Consider the following 18,097-nt stretch of genomic DNA (forward strand, 5'->3'; position numbering starts at 1 on the left):
CGAAATTTGGTGGGTATTTCCACTGAATTTATTTTCAAACTACTAGAACATGCCAACTTCATCTGATAAACCGATCTATGTACATATATGGTGTTGACTATTATATCTAACAGCTCTACACACGTACCCCGCATAACTATTATTTCTGTATGAATGGCATTTTCGAGGCTTTCGTTTTCTCTTTTGGCGACTAAATTTTCCAGATGGCTTGAAATTTGGAGGATCAAGTATTTGCGTACATACATATCTCAAAATCCGTTATCAAAGTAAATTATTTGTTGTTTACTCACCCGAGAAGGCAATAATGGTGGTTATATTCGCATCGTCATGTCTTCAGCAGAAATTGCCACAATTATAGATAGGAAGTGTTTGCTCAACTTGGTCTGATCCCATTAAGACGGACTGAATGTGGCCAGCAGAAATTCTTGAAACCAAATTAACCAACATGTCTCTGGAGTCAATGTTTCTCACTCCTTTATTATCTTTTTAACTTTCTTTCAAAATTCGCCCGGAAGGGGGAAAGGTTCTTTGCACTTATCCGTCACTTTATTACTCCACTATTTGCGTGTCATTATTTTCGTCTTATTAAGGAGGAATTTCCATCGAAAATTCTTATCTGACCTGATGAAAAGTTAAACAGAATTTTTATTGGTTTTATTTGTTTATTACTTTGTTTCTCCTCCAAGTATATATATGAAGACGCTTTGGATTATTTTTCCAAACAGGAAAATGAAGGGGGCAATATTAGTAACTTTAATCTTTTTAGTGAACATTTCGGTTTCGCAAGATGTTCCCGCAGTCCGATATTTGATGCCAAGTTCGAATTCGAATATTTTGTATAATCAAGTTGAAAGTAGAATAATCAATGGTGCCGAAGCGCCTAGGGGTCTCTTCCCATATCAAGTAGGTTTCGAAATACGGTTAGCAAGCGGTTATACATGGTGCGGGGGATCCTTAATTTCGGAAAATTATGTTCTCACCGCAGCACATTGTCTGGAAGCGTGAGTATGCTAAAACATAGTGTATTTAGTGAGTGATAAGATGAGCAGTTAGCTGAAGCTAACTAATTCGAAAGTTGATTAAAGTGCTTTACCGTTCCGTGTAGCTAGTCTTCAAATTCAAAACTAACGGAAAAGGAGAGAAGAACAAAAAATAACTGTGATGCCCCCCTTTCTTGGTCTAAATATATATATCTACGATGCCCTCGAAACTCGCAAGAAACCTTCTCCTGAAAGATGCGTGGAAGGGTCTTCAGATTAAAAGCCTGGTTATGAAAGGATGAGGGATGGATAGCTCCAGTCTGAATGGCTTTAGACCGCTGCAATTTTTCCGGGGGTGTGTGATGAAACTGCAGGAATTCAATCGTTTCACAGATTACTTACTGAGGAAGCAATTAGCAGTAAAGTGTACACCCATTAAGTAAGAAAAAGGAGAAATTTAAGGTACGGAACGGATAACAGGCGAAGCTCATATGACTTGGGGAGTGGGTCCATATTAATGGGTAACACGGTATCGAAACTGCTAATTTGGGACCGTTTGATGTCTAGGTGCGTTGATGATCAAGAGCATGGCTCTGTCTACTGTTGCTGTTTCGCCACAATTTATGGTGACCACCTCAGCAAGCATGCGTAGGCAGCAGATGAAGTGGACTGAGAAAATGAGCCGAGTGCAAGTACAATACTTTACCACCCTTTTTCGCACCAAAAATTCATCAGCCATTTCTAGCAATACGCGTACGTGACATTGCAGGAGGTCATCGCGGAAACTGCCTACCCAGATTCGATTAGGAAGAGGAGATGGCATCAATACCATCACGCCGCACTGTGGGCAAGGTTTCACTACTTGCCACTCTTCTTCAGCATCAAATTGAAATTTTCGCTGAAGTTCAGGATGAATTTCAAAGGCTTTATATAAAATTAATGGTCCCTATGCATAGAGCAGGCTTTCCCAGGTTCTACCCACCTTTAGCAACTCCGGGAATTCTATTAATGATGTGGTTGCGTCTCAAATCAATGATGGGGTTGCATCTCAACTGCAGCAACTACAGTCGCAGTCAGGTCGGTTTGATTGACCGAAGAGACCGAAGAGATCTAACCATGAACATTTTTTTGGAAAGTCGATGCGAGTCTTTGAGGCAGGACATTGCTAGACTCACTTAGATCAAGAATGGAAGGTTTATCGGAATTATGTCATCCCCAGTGAAACACCTGTAATAGATCTGGATAGAAACATTCTGTGACATGCAATCGAAGCTGACCCTATGGCGAGAATCCCTCAAGATGTGTTCCGAGTTCAACGACTGGAGTTTTTTGAGATCACTCATCCAGTCAGTGCAATTTTTGGTGGCGAAATCAAATGAAAATTGGGGTGGATTTTTGGGCCCAGCCGCTCAGGATGGTGAATGAATTACCACTGAAGTCACGTTCTAATGTGGTAGTTGGTCTCCCAGTGATTCCGCTCACGTCACAGTCTAATGTTGGGAATGAGCTCATCATGACTCATTCCATTTATGTTGCCAGAGATTATTCGACTCTGACCTTGCTGCATCCCTGCGTTCTGCGTGCCCCCCGTACATTTTACATGGTACAACACATTTCGCCAAAATGGTAACTGGGATCATGTCCACCACCACCATTGCTGGCTCGTCTGATGTGGTTCGCAATTTCCTCCACGCCATCAGCTGGTTAACCGAATTTACCTTACCTACTTCACTCTGTGCCAGTTTACAAGCGCTTCCGTCCACACAGCTGAACCATAAAGTAAAATAGATCGCATCACTCCGACTAGAATCAATCTGCAACAATGTTTCGTTCCGTCGATATTTGGTCACATTTTTGCCAGTGTCGTGGTGTCACTGACTGGTTTTTGACATTTATTGTAGGTGTTTCCTAAAACTCCGTTTGGCATCGATTATCACCATCCGGAATTTAATGGCCGGGTTTGAGATGACCCTACGTGCACCGGCTTCCACTTTCATAGTACTTTTTCTTATACGGTTGGTTATTAAGACCGCTTCGTACTCTCATTCGCTAAGGTCAGCCCGTCTTTTTCTAGCCAAGATTTTACCGCTCTCGCTGCGTTTATTACATAAACCTCCACATCATCTGATTGCTATGCTGTAGCAACTACAGCCAGGTCATTCGTGAAGCTAAAAATCGTAGCCTCTGCAGGGGGGAAGGGCAAGCACCTTATTATGTATGACATTCCACTGCAAAAGACCCAGTCCCGCCTTTTGGTACCACCACTCTGATGATGCACTTTTTGAGGTCCTCATCCACCCCGTATCATATTGTCTTCTCTTAGAGATAATTTCCGATAAAGCTCGCTAAACATTCGAAACAACTGTGTCAGCCAGCACTCCTTTAATGCGGTTGCATTTAGAGGAGTTCAACGCGTTTTTGACATCCAATGCCAAAACGGTACAAAAGCTACAAGAAACCAAAGTATTATACTTTTTTTCAGATTCACAACCATGCATGTTGCATCCACATGCAGAGTGGGCGCACAGAATAAACATACTGGCATCCCAACAAACCATTGCTGCTCTTAACAGGTAGGTAACTAATAGTTTGTTGTTGATGACTCTCTTCATCATCTTCCCTACTGTTTCTGACATCGACATCGGGCGATATGATGGAGGATCACCAGTTGTCTTATTTTTTGCTTTTTTTACTGCCCTGTGGCGCAGCGAAATAAATTTCGAATGTTGTTGATTCGATTCACAGTTGCCACCACCGGTGTTCTCTCTGAATCGACCTTGCTCACATTTAATTGCCTGTTAGCTTCCTTCAAAGGTTGTGAGATGTTAGCAGTTTCATTGTCTTTGTTAAGGCTACATTTCTCAAGCTTCTTTTTCGTCAGATATTGGTGGATTGAATTATCTGAAAATGTCTTATCACACATCCTTCACCACCAGGTTCAAATCTCTGTCAGGGATGCTAATAATACATATTTTCAGCAGCTTCTCTTCGGTGATTGGATGTATTATGCATTGGTTGAGCTGGACCAACATTTTCTTACGGTATCTTCGTGGTGAGAAAATAGAATGGCAAGAATTTCTCTTAGAAGGCATGCGCTGAGGTGATCTTTGCTTTCTTTTGAGTATCACCGTGTAGGTTTTATATCGGCTTGGTAACACAGCCTCTTTTCAACGGCTCCGCAGTTGTGTGTCTCTTCTCCATTGTCGCTTCCGAGCTTCCCTATAAGCCTCTAGCAAAGTCTCTTTGCAAGAAAATTCGGCTCGAAAAGCTGCTATTTTGCTGTTCCGCCAGTAGTTAGGTAAAATGCGAGCGTATGCATCTGCTGATACTCAGCAAGTGTAATGCTGGGTGGAGCACAGAAGCTATATCCGCTCCACATCTCCTGCATTGCTGCAACCTACTATTTGATCTGGTGCATATCCTCGCAATATGAACGATGCCAAGGTATATGAAGCATCGCCTCAGTGCATCCGAAGTCAATACATAACCCAACCTGTTCTTACTCTACCTGCGGCCAACAGCTTAGTGCTACCTTCATTGATGATGACGGTTTGTGTTCCAACGTAATCGTCGTTTTCGCTGCCGACTCTTGTAGTCCGATGAGGTTGAATTGCATTTCCAAAGCTCCGCGAACCTTCTCATTAGTAGTGTTCCTATCCATGTTCTTGCCGACTATAAAAATCTGAAGCTTCCTGCCCTAAGAATTTTCCAATTTGACTCAAGCATTTCTGCACGATTAGTGCGGTTCGTCGCCTGTCCTCTGTATCCTGAAAATGACCCTTCGCCACTTTTGGAGACGATAACAACCTCCGGTCTTATCCTTTTTGGACCTCTTCTTTTTCGAGATGCCACCTTTCTCCATGCTTCCATATACTCCTTATGAGATCCGCTCTTTAGAGTTGCAACAGCGTGAGTATCGCCAGCAGCAAGCCATCATCTTTGCCTGCTCCACTTTTTGGGAGTTTAATCTTTGTTCTCTTTAGGGTTTGGTGTTCTGTTGATTCGTTAAAGTGTTCGCGCAGTCTCCTCCCCTATTTTTCTGCCTCATGTTTGTAACGGGTGTTACTTTTATCGCCTGGTTCGCTTAGAACTTGCCGTATGCCAGCTGGATGCTTCTTATCCGCCGGACCGGGTCCTTATATTATGGTGAATATTCCGGCACTCCTTGTTTAATTTACGAAGCTTCATGATCTTGTTACCCAGTGCGATAAATGTAGCTCCCGATTTATTAATGCATCTTATATCATTGGGGATGTCTGGCGTCAAGGTTCCTCCCTTTGCGTATCCTCCCGCTACATACTGCTCACTGAGGGTAATATCTTTCAATGCGGGAACTTGTGCTCATATGTGCAGTAATTTGAGAAGGATTGAGTTTCTTCTGAACGAGTCCTTTGATGGAGCCAGTTGCAGTCTCTCCCGTGCGTAACATTAGACGCCGCAGTAGTCATGCTTTCCATTACAGAGACAGCGCTGTCGTTGTATATTGATGGAGCTCGATTACTTACTCCTCAAATCAACGAAACTCTGTATCATAACGCTATTTTTCCTCTGCTACTCAATGTTTGGTTTTATTTCAGTGTATTCTTCCCAACGCCAATTTTTATCCTGGGGTGGGTGTCTCCATCTCCCTGGCCTGTGCTTAAGCATGCTCATGTAAGAACATTTCCAGATACGTGCGGGGGATACGCCAGATGGTATATTTGACAAATCCACGCCGGAGTATACTAAAGTCATTCGTCGACCGGAGGAATTCACACCCTTCATTACTACGGGGATTACTTACCTTGCACTTAAAAAGGCCGTGAGATCGATTACTTGCTCATCTTTTGCAAATTTATAGCATCCATTATTAGTGGAAGGGCCAGTGCGCACCTCGAAGCTAACAACATTTTGTTCGTGAAGTAGAAATGTTACTGAGTAGGATCAGGTGATTGTGAAGAGCAAACCACCATTAGCTCAGTAGTTGCAGTAAAAGCAATTAGAGCCGAAACAAATTTCTTCAATTGTTATATTAAGGCTTTTGACTGCATCCCGCATACCCGTTTGATCGATGTTCTACGTTGGTATCACATTTACTAAAAAATAGTAAATGTTTGGCGACATTGATGGAATGGTGGCTTATTACCTTGCCCGTCCGCTTATTAGAATCTCAAAGTCCATCAGATATACGGGGGGATTCACTGAGCTGCCTTTGATTTTCTACTACTATTGACTGATACTAGAGGACATTGCTTTGTAATTAAATGTGGTGCGTGCTGCCTTACTTGATGTGGTTAGGTAACATCAAGTTACATGCTGTTATTGACGATCAAATAAGAAGTTTGTTACACATAGTTGACATTCCCAGTCATGATATTTGGATAGAATTTCGAATGGACGAGTGTCGAATCCAAACCATTGGCAATCAATAAAATAAGTGCAGCGAGTTTGTTCGCAATCCTTTCACTGACATTTGCATTCGGAAGATTGCCGTCGACAGACACCGATCTGGAAAAGGGCCAGCGGCGCATATGGACTACTGCGTCCAAATTCCAAACAATTCAACCCAATTTTGCTGGGGCTTATTGCCAAGTCGGCTCACTACGCGCTTATTTTAAATATAAAAAGCATGTGAGCGTGCGGCTGTTTGTAAGGCAGAATGTGGGCGGACTCCACTCAAGTTGAAAAATTGATTCTTTAATTCTCTTAGTGGGGTGAAGTCACTCCAACAGCGGGTTGATGAGTTCCAAGTGGTACACGGCAAGTACATGAAGTGTCACTTGCAGTCATTTGGCGATCTTCACTGATAACTGCACGCTTCTTTTCTGATGCAGAGGGATTTATGTGACATAGAGGACGGCGTACTTGCCTGCGCTTCGGAAAAGCTCATAATGAAAGAGCCGATGGAGAGCGACCAGGGTAGAAAGCATGTTTTGGTGTTAGAAACGCTAAACCATCTCATTTTATGCTGAACTGATATGTACACACTTAGGCAGGGATAATTCTGTATGTAAGATGATTAATCATAATCTACAAGTGTCCGTGTAGTTGAATGGTTAGAGCACAAGGCTGTTGTTGGAAGGTCGTGGTTCAAATCTCACTGGTGGCAGTGGGATTTGTGTCGTGATTTGACGTCGGATACCAGTCGACTCAGCTGTGAACGAGTACCTGAGTCAAATCAGGGTCACAGTTAGATACTAGACAGCTACCTCACTCCCCCTTGCCCCTTAAGGGGGGAAATCAGTGCGAGTACACACGATTTCAAATTGTTTTGCCCTTGAGCATGAGCGAGATGTACCGAAAACCCGATCAGCTGTGTTTGACATACCGCCCGGACTTGCCAATGTATTGGTGAGATTGGCAAGTTTTTGCTTATGTATAAGTGAATACGTGAAACAACTTTTTGCTATATGGGTGAGCACGCCGTAGTATCAGAATAGCAAAAGCTCACCGATCTCTCTCTTACCAATACGATTTGACGAAGATTATGCCTTTTCCTTGTTTAGCGTCTCTGATGTGTACAGATAAGCTTCTGCCAGCACATTTGCAAGTGGGATCATTTTTTTAAGGATACTGCCTATAGTAGATCTACTGTGATCAGGGTAATAATCTCGGGCGAGCGCAATGCTGACCACATTGCCTCCTGCAGTTTATTGTAGTGTACCGTTATGGGCTTGAATGAAGTGCTCTAACACACTTCAAATGGGATTGTTGCACCAACGATTATTATTATTATTATTCAAGCTAGTGCTGACTACGTTAACATGACCGGTTTATCGATATGCTTTCCAGGAAGTTTCAATTTATCGCCATATTCTCCACCCGTAGAAATGAATAAACCTTGAATCCATTGTCTCTTTCAATGCCCCATTTGTTCGTAGTCAATAAAATAATCTCACGAACGAAAGGAACATTACTAATGGCCGCCTAATGATCACCAATATTCCGCCATGGATTATTCATTATTCAAAAGATCACCCATTACAATTGTGAAACTCGCTCCTGGATTGCATCCAATTGTGCATAGATTCAAAGTCTGCATTGGTGCATTGTATTGCACTATAAAGGTTTTCTTCTATCCGGAAGTGTTGGGACATGAAAACCCTACTAGGGTTTTCATGTCCCACTTCTTAAGGGACAACAAAAATGCCGCTCTAGTGGCCTTAGGCTCTTTCACAAGGATTTTCACTTGCCGGCAAGAGTCCAAATTTCTCCATTCGGTTGCGTGAATCCTTGCAATTTCACCTTTCAGAATAGACTTGACAGTAGACGGTCGGATTCCAAGAGTTGATTCTGGCCCCATCATTGTGAATCCAGACCCTCGGCGAGCCAGTCTGTCAGCCTCCACATTACCGGCGATGTTAGAGTGCCTCGGCACCCACATCAGGAATGTTTCGCTCAGTCGGCCAAGTTCCAGCAGCATCTGATGACAATTCCACACCAACTTGCTTGATATGTTGTTGCCATTTAGTGCTGATAATTCCGCCCGACTGTCGGAACAGATTCGAATGGTGCGATCCCTCCATTTTTGTCGCAGACATTCTTCTGCTGCCAATGAAATCGAATATATCTCCGCCTGGAATATGGTCGTCATTTTTCCGAGGGGTCGGGCCAGTTCTATAATCGGATTCTCCGAGAACACCCCTGCGCCCGATCCATCCTCCATGACTGACCCGTCGGTGAAGATTATTAGGTCTGTAATCTGAAAAGACTCATGGCCACTTATCGACCATTCTTCTCTTTCGGTGATTACGACAGTGTATGTCTTTTCAAAGACGAATCTAGAAACCATATGATCGGTCGGCATCAGGGCTACCGGATGTTTTTCAAGGAATTTCCAGATAGACGCATGACCGTTGGATTGGCCGCCTTTCCATGCCCCAATGGTATCGAGCCTATATGCGTCGTTGGCCGCTATTCGTTTCACCTCCAAGTGAATGGGGGGTAAATTTAGGATAGCTTCAAGTGCCGCAGTCGGCGTAGTACTCATTGCTCCAGTAATATTTAGGCAACCAAGTCTCTGAATCTGCGTTAGCAGTTTCCATCATACATCAAAATAAAATGGGTTTTATTATGGATGTATACATCTAATAAATCCGTTTGGGTGAAAGTCCCCAGGTTTTACCTATCGCATTCCTACAGAGCAATCTGCAGGATTTCTGATATTGTTCCTGGATATGATGCTTCCAAGTTAACTTGGAGTCGAAATGTTCTCCTAAGTACTTGACTGTTTGTGCCAGCTGGGTTTCCGCCCCTGCTCAGGTGGGTAGCGTATAGCTGCCCCACCTGACGTTCCTAGTGAACATAACTAGTCCAGTCTTCCTAGCATTCACCGTGAGTCTATTGTGGAGGTACCAGCTGTGGATTACATGCAGAGTTATCACATACTGTGCCCGCAGTAGCTCCCAAGTAAGGAGGGAATGCCTTACGAATTATTCATGTTTACTTTCGCCACGTTGATACGATTGCCAAAGGTCGTAACCGACTAGCTCTACTTTACCCGGGAGAATCGTTGCAAGCGATATTCTGTTTAATTTTTTTGGATTAAAAATAAAGAGAAAGTCAAAATATTTAAAAAAAGTTGTATTTATTTAAAAATGAAGGGAAAGTAGGTGAAACAAACATTAAGGGGAGTGGGTAGCAAAAATTGAAAAAAAAATCAAAATTTTTTTATTAGCTTAAAAAATTCTTCAGGCTGTTCCGAATCTAGCGATAAGTCTCAAAATCAAAACCGGCAACTAGAAGTACTTGAAAAAAATTATTGAATTTAATTGTTATGACCATGAAATCAGTCAAAACCAATTAAAGAGATGACATATGATGAAACAATATGATATATATTACATCATATGAAGAGAGGTATAAAAAGAAACCAAAATCCATAGATACATTTTTTTTAATTAATTCATAACTTTCTATATCAGAACTTTCCGTTGCTATAGGAAGTGCCACCTTCCTCTTCCAAATATGATTCTTCCAATTTCCTTTCGGTATTTCTCGTTCTCTGCCTCGCTTTTTGTGACGTCTCCACATCTTTTCTTTCCGCCTTTCGATGTCAGATTTCTTGAGAGCGTCACAACAAAACTTCCCTGGTTTAATACCTAGGTGATGAAGGACTCTACATCGGGCTATATTTCTGTCATTGAAGGTTGATAACGCATCATAAACCCCAAACTCAAGAGTTTTCCTTGTTACAAAGGTGGTCTTTGGAACGCAAGCCCAAATGGCATTATTGAAACTTTCGCTCGGGTTTTGGGTTCGGCCATGAACACACTTTCGTAACAAGTCAGAGTGGGCCAGTTGTTGAAATACAGGCTTTATTTCATCACTTCCCTGCTTAGGTGAAAATGTTTTGAATGATCATACACAGTGTTTTCATTTTGACATTTCAGAATTTGCACCAAGATGGTTTGCATAGGTCATGAGTGGAGTGTTCATTTGACGATACAATGTGGAAAAATATTGCCCAAACTATATAATAATGATTTTAAATTGCGAAGACGGGTCCCCATTCTTTTCTGCTGTTTGACCACCTAAAAATATATATAAATACCATAAAAACAAAGTCAAAGAAAAAGCGGCACTTCCACAATAACATTATATTTACCTTCTTCCGTGTCATAAGTAATTTTAGAACAATTCCAAAATTTGTCAAATTTTGCACAATTTTTGCTCAGCAATTGAAGTTTCGCAGCAAGACCGCGTCTAAAAATTACTGACACCTCGAGCTTACCATGACAAGTTATACAAGAACCCATGTTCCCCAGAGATTTATTTAGAATTTCTATTCGAAACATAATGAACGCATTGGCAAGTACATAAAAGTAATCAGAAAAATTGCAAGAAATATTACTTCACATACCAAAATTTATGAAAATATAATTTTTATTTCCCTCGAAGCTGTCGTACTCCTCTAAATGGTGACTCACTTTCGAGAAGGAAGAGGAAAACGATTTTTCTGAAAGGGAGGATTCCGGGGTGTTCACCATTTGATGTACTTCCTGTACAGAGCCTGTAATGGAAGGTCAGGGTGTTGGTTCTGGGGTAGAAGGTCGAGGTATCTCTTCCTGGCGTTCACAGATATCGATTGATCTCGATTTATCTTGTAGAATCGATACCAATCGTTCTTTCTGCACTCTGCAGGGATAGTAGAGGCTTGAAGCAGCAACCCTAGGGCGAAAAATCGGAAGAAATTGATAAGAAAGCCGGGAAATATGAATCGTCACGTTTTTTGCCTCTCTTTAAAAATCACGTTTTTTTCGATTAATGTTCTTTTTCTCGGAACCAGGTGGATTAATCGTTCCAGAATTTTGCAAGGGTATAGATTAATGCTTCTTCTTTGACTATGGTAGAACAATTTTAAATAAATTACGTACGTAGCAGGATTTTTTTCACAATTTTCATGTTGCTCGAAAAAAAAGAGTACCATTTGAATCATTCCTTCTACCTTAAATGTTAAATTAAGATTCATAAATAAACTGACAAAATTTCAATAAATTCGGACTATCACTTTTTGAGAAAAAGGATCAAATATACGAGGTGTTTTCCCATATGGATAAACTTGCTACCCACTTCCCTTAACGCCCAAGTTTACAGCTTCCCCGTTTAATTAACTAATTTTTTTGAATCCATATCCGTAATACCAACTTATTAGTATTAATAATTTTATTTTTAGAGCCCTTTCTGTACTCATTTTGTTTGGAGCTCGAGACCGACTGGACAAATATGAAACGGGTCAAAAGCGGATGACCGTTGAAAAGGCGAATTTTATCATCCATAAAGAATGGGATAACGCCACGTTGAGAAACGACATAGCTTTGATAAGATTGACCCAATCAATAGCTTTTTCAGGTAACTAAAAGGCAGCACTTTCAAAGCATAACTGTAAATACATTTGTTGTTTTGGCGAAGAAGTTAACAACTTTAAACAATGCCTGTTTTCTTAAGATAAATAGTTATTCAATAGAAAAATAGATTTCATCGTGAACTTAAATTTAATTGTATATTAAGATGAATGTCATTTGCCATGCTTTCCCACACATTAATGAAAGATTCTAATTATAGCGGGATTAATTAATAATATATTCACCTGTTACTGTAGAATACATCCAGCCCATCTCTTTGCCTACTCGTGCGATGCAAGGCCTCCTTTTGGAGAAATCTCCTGTTGTAGCGACAGGATGGGGTTATACAGCAGGTAAACGAAATATTTTGGTACCTCCCTCTTGCTAACCTTGAATAATGTAATATCTTCTCCTACCAACAGGCAGTCCATCTTTAGCCAGATATTTGCAGTACGTTGATGTTACTGTCCAGGAGCAGAACGTGTGCCAAGGATATTTCGGTTCATATATACAAAATGGTAATATATGTATTGATGGGTCGACGGGAAGAGGAGCTTGTTTTGGTGATTCTGGTAGCCCTCTAGCAACAACCAACGGTATGCGATATGTGGTTGGCATTGCGTCATTTGTTGGATATTATGGCTGCGAAGCAAATTGGCCAACAGCTTATACGCGAGTGTCTTCATTTCTAGACTGGATTGCTACAAATTCTGGGCTACAAATTCTCTGAATTGGACTAATTGTTTTAAACTTTTAATTTTTTAATAAATTTGAATCAGTGAATTGTTTTTAATTCGTGGATTTAAGTTAATCAAGTACGTATGGAGGGAATGAGTGTAATTAGTCATTATTAGCAATGTGGCTAAAGGGCAGACACAAAGTTCACAAAATATAAAATAGAAAAGTTTATCTGGTTAGCCTATTTTCCTGGTCCAATCGGCTAAAGAAACAAAAGCCTCTGTTCATGGTAAATAACTTTATAGGAATCTGATAATGTGACATAGAAATGCTCTGCAGATCTGCCTGGTCCCAACTCTAATTCTAATGCTAAGTAGTGTATCATCATCATCATCAACGGCGCAACAACCGGTATCCGGTCTAGGCCTGCCTTAATAAGGAACTCCAGACATTCCGGTTTTGCGTCGAAGTCCACCAATTCGATATTCCTAAAAGCTGTCAGGCGTCCTGACCTACGCCATCGCTCCATCTTAGGCAGGGTCTGCCTCGTCTTCTTTTTCTACCATAGATATTGCCTTTATAGACTTTCCGGGTGGGATCATCCTCATCCATACGGATTAAGTGACCCGCCCGCCGTAACCTATTCAGCCGGATTTTATCCACAACCGAACGGTCATGGTATCGCTCATAGATTTCGTCATTGTGTAGGCTACGGAATCGTCCATCCTCACGTAAGGGGCCAAAAATTCTTCGGAGGATTCTTCTCTCGAACGCGGACAAGAGTTCGCATTTTTTTTTGCTAAGAACCCAAGTTTCCGAGGAATACATGACGACTGGCAAGATCATAGTCTTCTACAGTAAGACCTTTGACCCTATGGTAAAACGTTTCGAGCGGAACAGCCTTTGTAAGCTGGCTGACAACAACCGTGCGCGGATTTCATCATCGTAGCTGTTATCGGTTGTGATTTTCGACCCTAGATAGAAGAAATTGTCAACGGTCTCAAAGTTGTATTCTCCTATCCTTATTCTTCTTCGTGTTTGACCAGTGCAGTTTGATGTTGTTGGTTGATTCTCTCCGGTGCTGACGTTGCCACATATTTTGTCTTGCCTTCATTGATGTGCAGCCCAAGATCTCGCCCTGATAGCCGCCTGCTCGATCTGGATGAAGGCAGTTTGTACGTCTCGGGTGGTTCTTCCCATGATGTCGATATCGTCAGCATAGGCCAGTAGTTGGGTGGACTTAAAGAGGATCGTACCTCTTGCATTTACCTCAGCATCACAGATCACTTTCACTTTAAAGATCACTTTCTCGTTAAAGAGGACGCATGATAGGGCATCTTCTTGTCGTAGACCTTTGTTGATGTCGAAAGGTCTTGAGGTACAGTTTTACCCTGGCTATGTTATCATAGGCGGCTTTAAAGTCGATGAACAGATGGTGCAACTGTTGTCCATTTTCCAACAGTTTTTCCATTGCTTGCCGCAGAGAGAAAATCTGATCTGTTGCTGATTTGCCTGGAGTGAAGTCTCTTTGGAATGGGCCAATGATGCTCTGGGCGTATGGGGATATCCTGCCTAGCAAGTAGTGTATAAGCATTTTTAAAGTTTTGTCTAAAACAAAACCGTCGAAATATTGGAAGCTGGTGCTTCGGGTATAAAGCTTTTGCTTTCATCTTATGTGAGAAAATTTCTACATACGTTTATCCATTCATATGTTGCTAAAAACCCAGAATATTTTTTCAAACTATAAGATATACGTACACATTACAGACGTAGATATTATCATCATCATCAATGGCGTAACTACCGGTATCCAGTCTAGGCCTGCTTTAATAAGGAACTCCAGACATCCCGGTTTTTCGCGAGGTCCACCAATTCGATATCCCTAAAAGCTGTCCTATACCATCGCTCCATCTCAGGGAGGGTCTGCCTCGTCTTCTTTTTCTACCATAGATATTGCATTTATAGACTTTCCGGCCTGGATTATCCTCATTCATACGGATTAAGTGACCTATTGAGCCGGATTTTATGCACAACTTAACGGTCGTGGTATCGCTCATAGATTTTGTAGTTATGTAGGCTACGGAATCGTCCATCCTCATGTCGGGGGCCAAAATATCTTCGGGGGATATTTTTCTCGATCGCGGCCAAGAGTTCGCAATTTTTCTTGTTAAGAACTCACACATGAGGACTGCCAAGATCATTGTTTCATACAGTAAGAGCTTTGACCCTATGGTGAGACGTTTTTGTGAGCTGAAACAGGCTCTGGTGGTTGCCAACAACCGTGCGCGGAGTTCATCATTGTAGCTGTTATCGGTTGTGACTTTCTACCTTAGATAGGAGAAATTATCAACGGTCTCAAAGTTGTAGTCTCCTATCTTTATTCTTCCCGTTTGAACAGTGCGGTTTGATGTTGTTGGTTTGTTGGTTTTTCGTGCTGACGTTGCCACCATATACTTTGTCTTGCCTTCAGTATTGTGCAGCCCATGATCTCGCACCGATTACAACCTGCTCGATCTGGATGGAGACAATTTGTACGTTTCGGGTGGTTCTTCCCATGATGTCGATATCGTCAGCATAGGCCAGTACTTGGGTGGACTTAAAGAGGATCACTTTTTCACTTTTTCGAGGGTCAGGTTAAAGAGGACGCATGATAGGGCATCCCCTTGTCGTAGACCGTTGTTGATGTCGAATAGTCTTGAGAGTGATCTTACTGCTTTTATCTGGCCTCGCACATTGGTTAGGGACAGTCTAGTCAGTCTTATCAATTTCGTCGGGATACTGAATTCTCTCATGGCTGAGTGCAGTTCAGTTTTACCCTGACTATGATATCATAGGCGGCTTTAAAGTCTATGAATAGATGTTGCAACTGGTATCCATATTCGAACAGTTTTTCCATCGCTTGCCGCACAGAGAAAGTCTGATCTGTTACTTATTAGCCTGGAGTGAAGCCTCTTTGGTGTGGGCCAATTATGTTCTGGGCCCATGGGGCTATCCGGCCTAGTAAGATAGTGGAGAATATCTTATAGATGGTACTCAGTAACGTGATACCTCTATAATTGCTGCACTGTGTGATATCTTTCTTTTTATGTATGAGGCAGATAATGTCCCACAATTTGTTGAACCACTTGGTGTAATTGGTCACCTCCATATTTAGCCAATTCGGCTATAATACCGCAGGTTTAATGTACAAATATGTATGTATGTATATTTATCTGAATTAGACACTACCCCAAAGCTTCATTAGCATATACATAAAAATACATACGTATGTCTGTCACGAGTAATTGATATTGATATATGAACGAATTAAAAAACTAAAATGAAATGTTTTCCTATGACCCCCGCCCCCCGTTCATAATAAGCTCACTTTGTTGTGATATTGATGAATTGATATGTTAATTGATACGTTGAATGCACGAAACTCACTTAAGATGCAAAAGTTTCACCTTCTAAAACTTTGTTAATAATAGTTGGATTCCCTTCAAACTTTTCAATGTTATGCCTTATGTTATCCCTTATACCACTGCAAAATTTGTACTTCTAGTATGATCTTAAAATTCTAAAATATGCTAATATACTATTATATTATTAACTTTATTTGTACAGATTTCGGAACGGGATGTATTTTGAGGATTTCGTTTAGATGCACCATAATTTAAGATTTTGCGGCTGGATAAGTTTCGAATGTATGGGAGCTTCCTTTAAACTCAATCCAAAATGGCGCCACTTGCTATATGTAAAGGGATTTGGAGACCATACGTTCTTATCAAATTTCGTGATAATCGGTATAGCCGTTTCCGAATATATCGGGTGTGATAGACAGATAGATAGACATTGAGTTGATTCTAATAAAGTTTTGTTTCATATAAAAGTTTAAAAATAACACTTTTGCGAAGAAACTCCCATGTATACTCCGAGAAGAGGTAAACCTATAAGAAGAGCTGACAATCAAAAACAAGTCAAGTTCCGCGATTCAGGAATGGAAGGTTTGTGTATTTCTTGTATAAGAATACCCACTTTAGTGCGATATTGACATTCAGTGTTTTGATTCGCAGTAAACTTGCACAAAAGTGACAATGTGAACTACTATAGCTTTGTCAGTAATAGAAGGATTTTCATCAAACTTAGGAGTACCGTGCTTTATATTATAGCCTATTTTATTCGAATATGGCAATATACTATCATTAACTATATTTTAACAGAAAATTACTATCATGAGTGAACACTGCAGAAACCATCACGGCGACGTATGGGTCACAGATTCGATTCGCGGAGCGGCGATTGAGCCCTGGCATGGCAGTCTTAGCGTGATATGTTCTGGTTTGTCAGCGAGAGCTATACCCGCAGCCTTCTCTTTAAAACTTCGGATTAACAGATCCCCATAGAGGTGTGGTTAGACTAACCAACATCATAAAGCTGGCATTTCACACAGAAAGAGGGGAACGTCAACTTTTGGAGGAGCATCTATAGAATCGTGGTGGGACGATTCAGGGGTCGTGCATCTCAGCAGGTTACGTGCGCATTCTCTTCTTAAAAATCATCCAGCAACTGTTATATCAGCAAGAGGAGAGCACAGAGGACCTTCAGCGACCGCTGAATGTGACGGTAATTCTGCCTGTCACTAGAGTCTAGCTGCTGGAGATCTGGGGTAGAATATGGTTTAGTCGATGATGCAATTCACGGACAGCGTAGACTTGGAAAGTGCTAGTAACTATATATAGTGTAAGGGGTTGGCTAGTGTTCTGGTCTGACACTTGAGAAAGAAAAAGCGTCTGTGGTGCTCGTCACCAAGTGCCTTACATACAAGAAATTACGACCCTATTGAAATTGGGAAACGTATTATGACTTCCAAGCCGGCTATCAAATATTTGGGAGTGGTGACGCGAGCTTCAGTTATAAGCAACAAGTGCAATATATTTGCGACAAAGCATCCATTGCAAGTATGACCCTCACAAGGGTGATACCATACGTGGGAGGGCGGTCGCATAGTTTAGCTAGGGTGGTTGACTCGATCTTAGTCTATGCAACCCTAGTTTCGGGAATGGCATTGCTGATCTCATTTAATGCTAATACACTAAGTGCAGTCTACACAAACCGGGAAACCGGAAGCTGGACACTTCAGGTAAGAAATGTTTTGTGTATTTCTTATAAAAAAACATTTGTTTCATTAGTACCTAGCATTTAATGTATATTCGTATATTCTGTGAAAATATTCAAAGTCTTTGAATTTGCATTGAAGAGACAACTTCGACCTAATATAACTTATGTAATAATATGATTTTCACGAAACTTGTAAAATCATGCTTCATATTATTGCCTATATTACTGCAAAACTTCTTGGTTTTAGGATGAACCTAAGGGGGAATTTGGTATCAACAAGGGTATGTCGCAGGTTAGGAACCTTATAGTGGCAGCTTCGTTATTTTTTTTAGATTTTTCGGTTGCTGCATTCTGGGCGGTGTTGTTATTCGAACCAGGAGAACCATGCCAACGTGATAGTAATCCGAGTCTATATTGACCCCCTCTATGTTTTGACATTCATCAAGGCGGAGTGGTGGCCGCCGTCGATTAGCACGTGGGTGGTCTCATCTGGAGAGTTCCACATTTGTTTGTTGA

General features: G+C 41.3%; 1 protein-coding gene across 1 annotated transcript in view; it reads left to right on the forward strand.

Moving 5' to 3' along the window:
* The first annotated feature begins 718 nt into the window (after window positions 1–718).
* LOC119648553 overlaps window positions 719–18,097 on the forward strand; it is a 42,158-nt gene continuing 24,779 nt past the window's right edge. Inside the window, exons 1-4 of the mRNA XM_038050323.1 lie at window positions 719–1,001; window positions 11,635–11,810; window positions 12,061–12,156; window positions 12,226–12,527. Of these exons, the coding sequence (XP_037906251.1) occupies window positions 730–1,001; window positions 11,635–11,810; window positions 12,061–12,156; window positions 12,226–12,527 (846 nt within the window). The 5' untranslated portion in view covers window positions 719–729. The remainder of the gene's footprint in view (window positions 1,002–11,634; window positions 11,811–12,060; window positions 12,157–12,225; window positions 12,528–18,097) is intronic.

Source organism: Hermetia illucens, chromosome 2 (assembly GCF_905115235.1).
Source record: "Hermetia illucens chromosome 2, iHerIll2.2.curated.20191125, whole genome shotgun sequence".
NCBI lineage: Eukaryota > Metazoa > Arthropoda > Insecta > Diptera > Stratiomyidae > Hermetia > Hermetia illucens.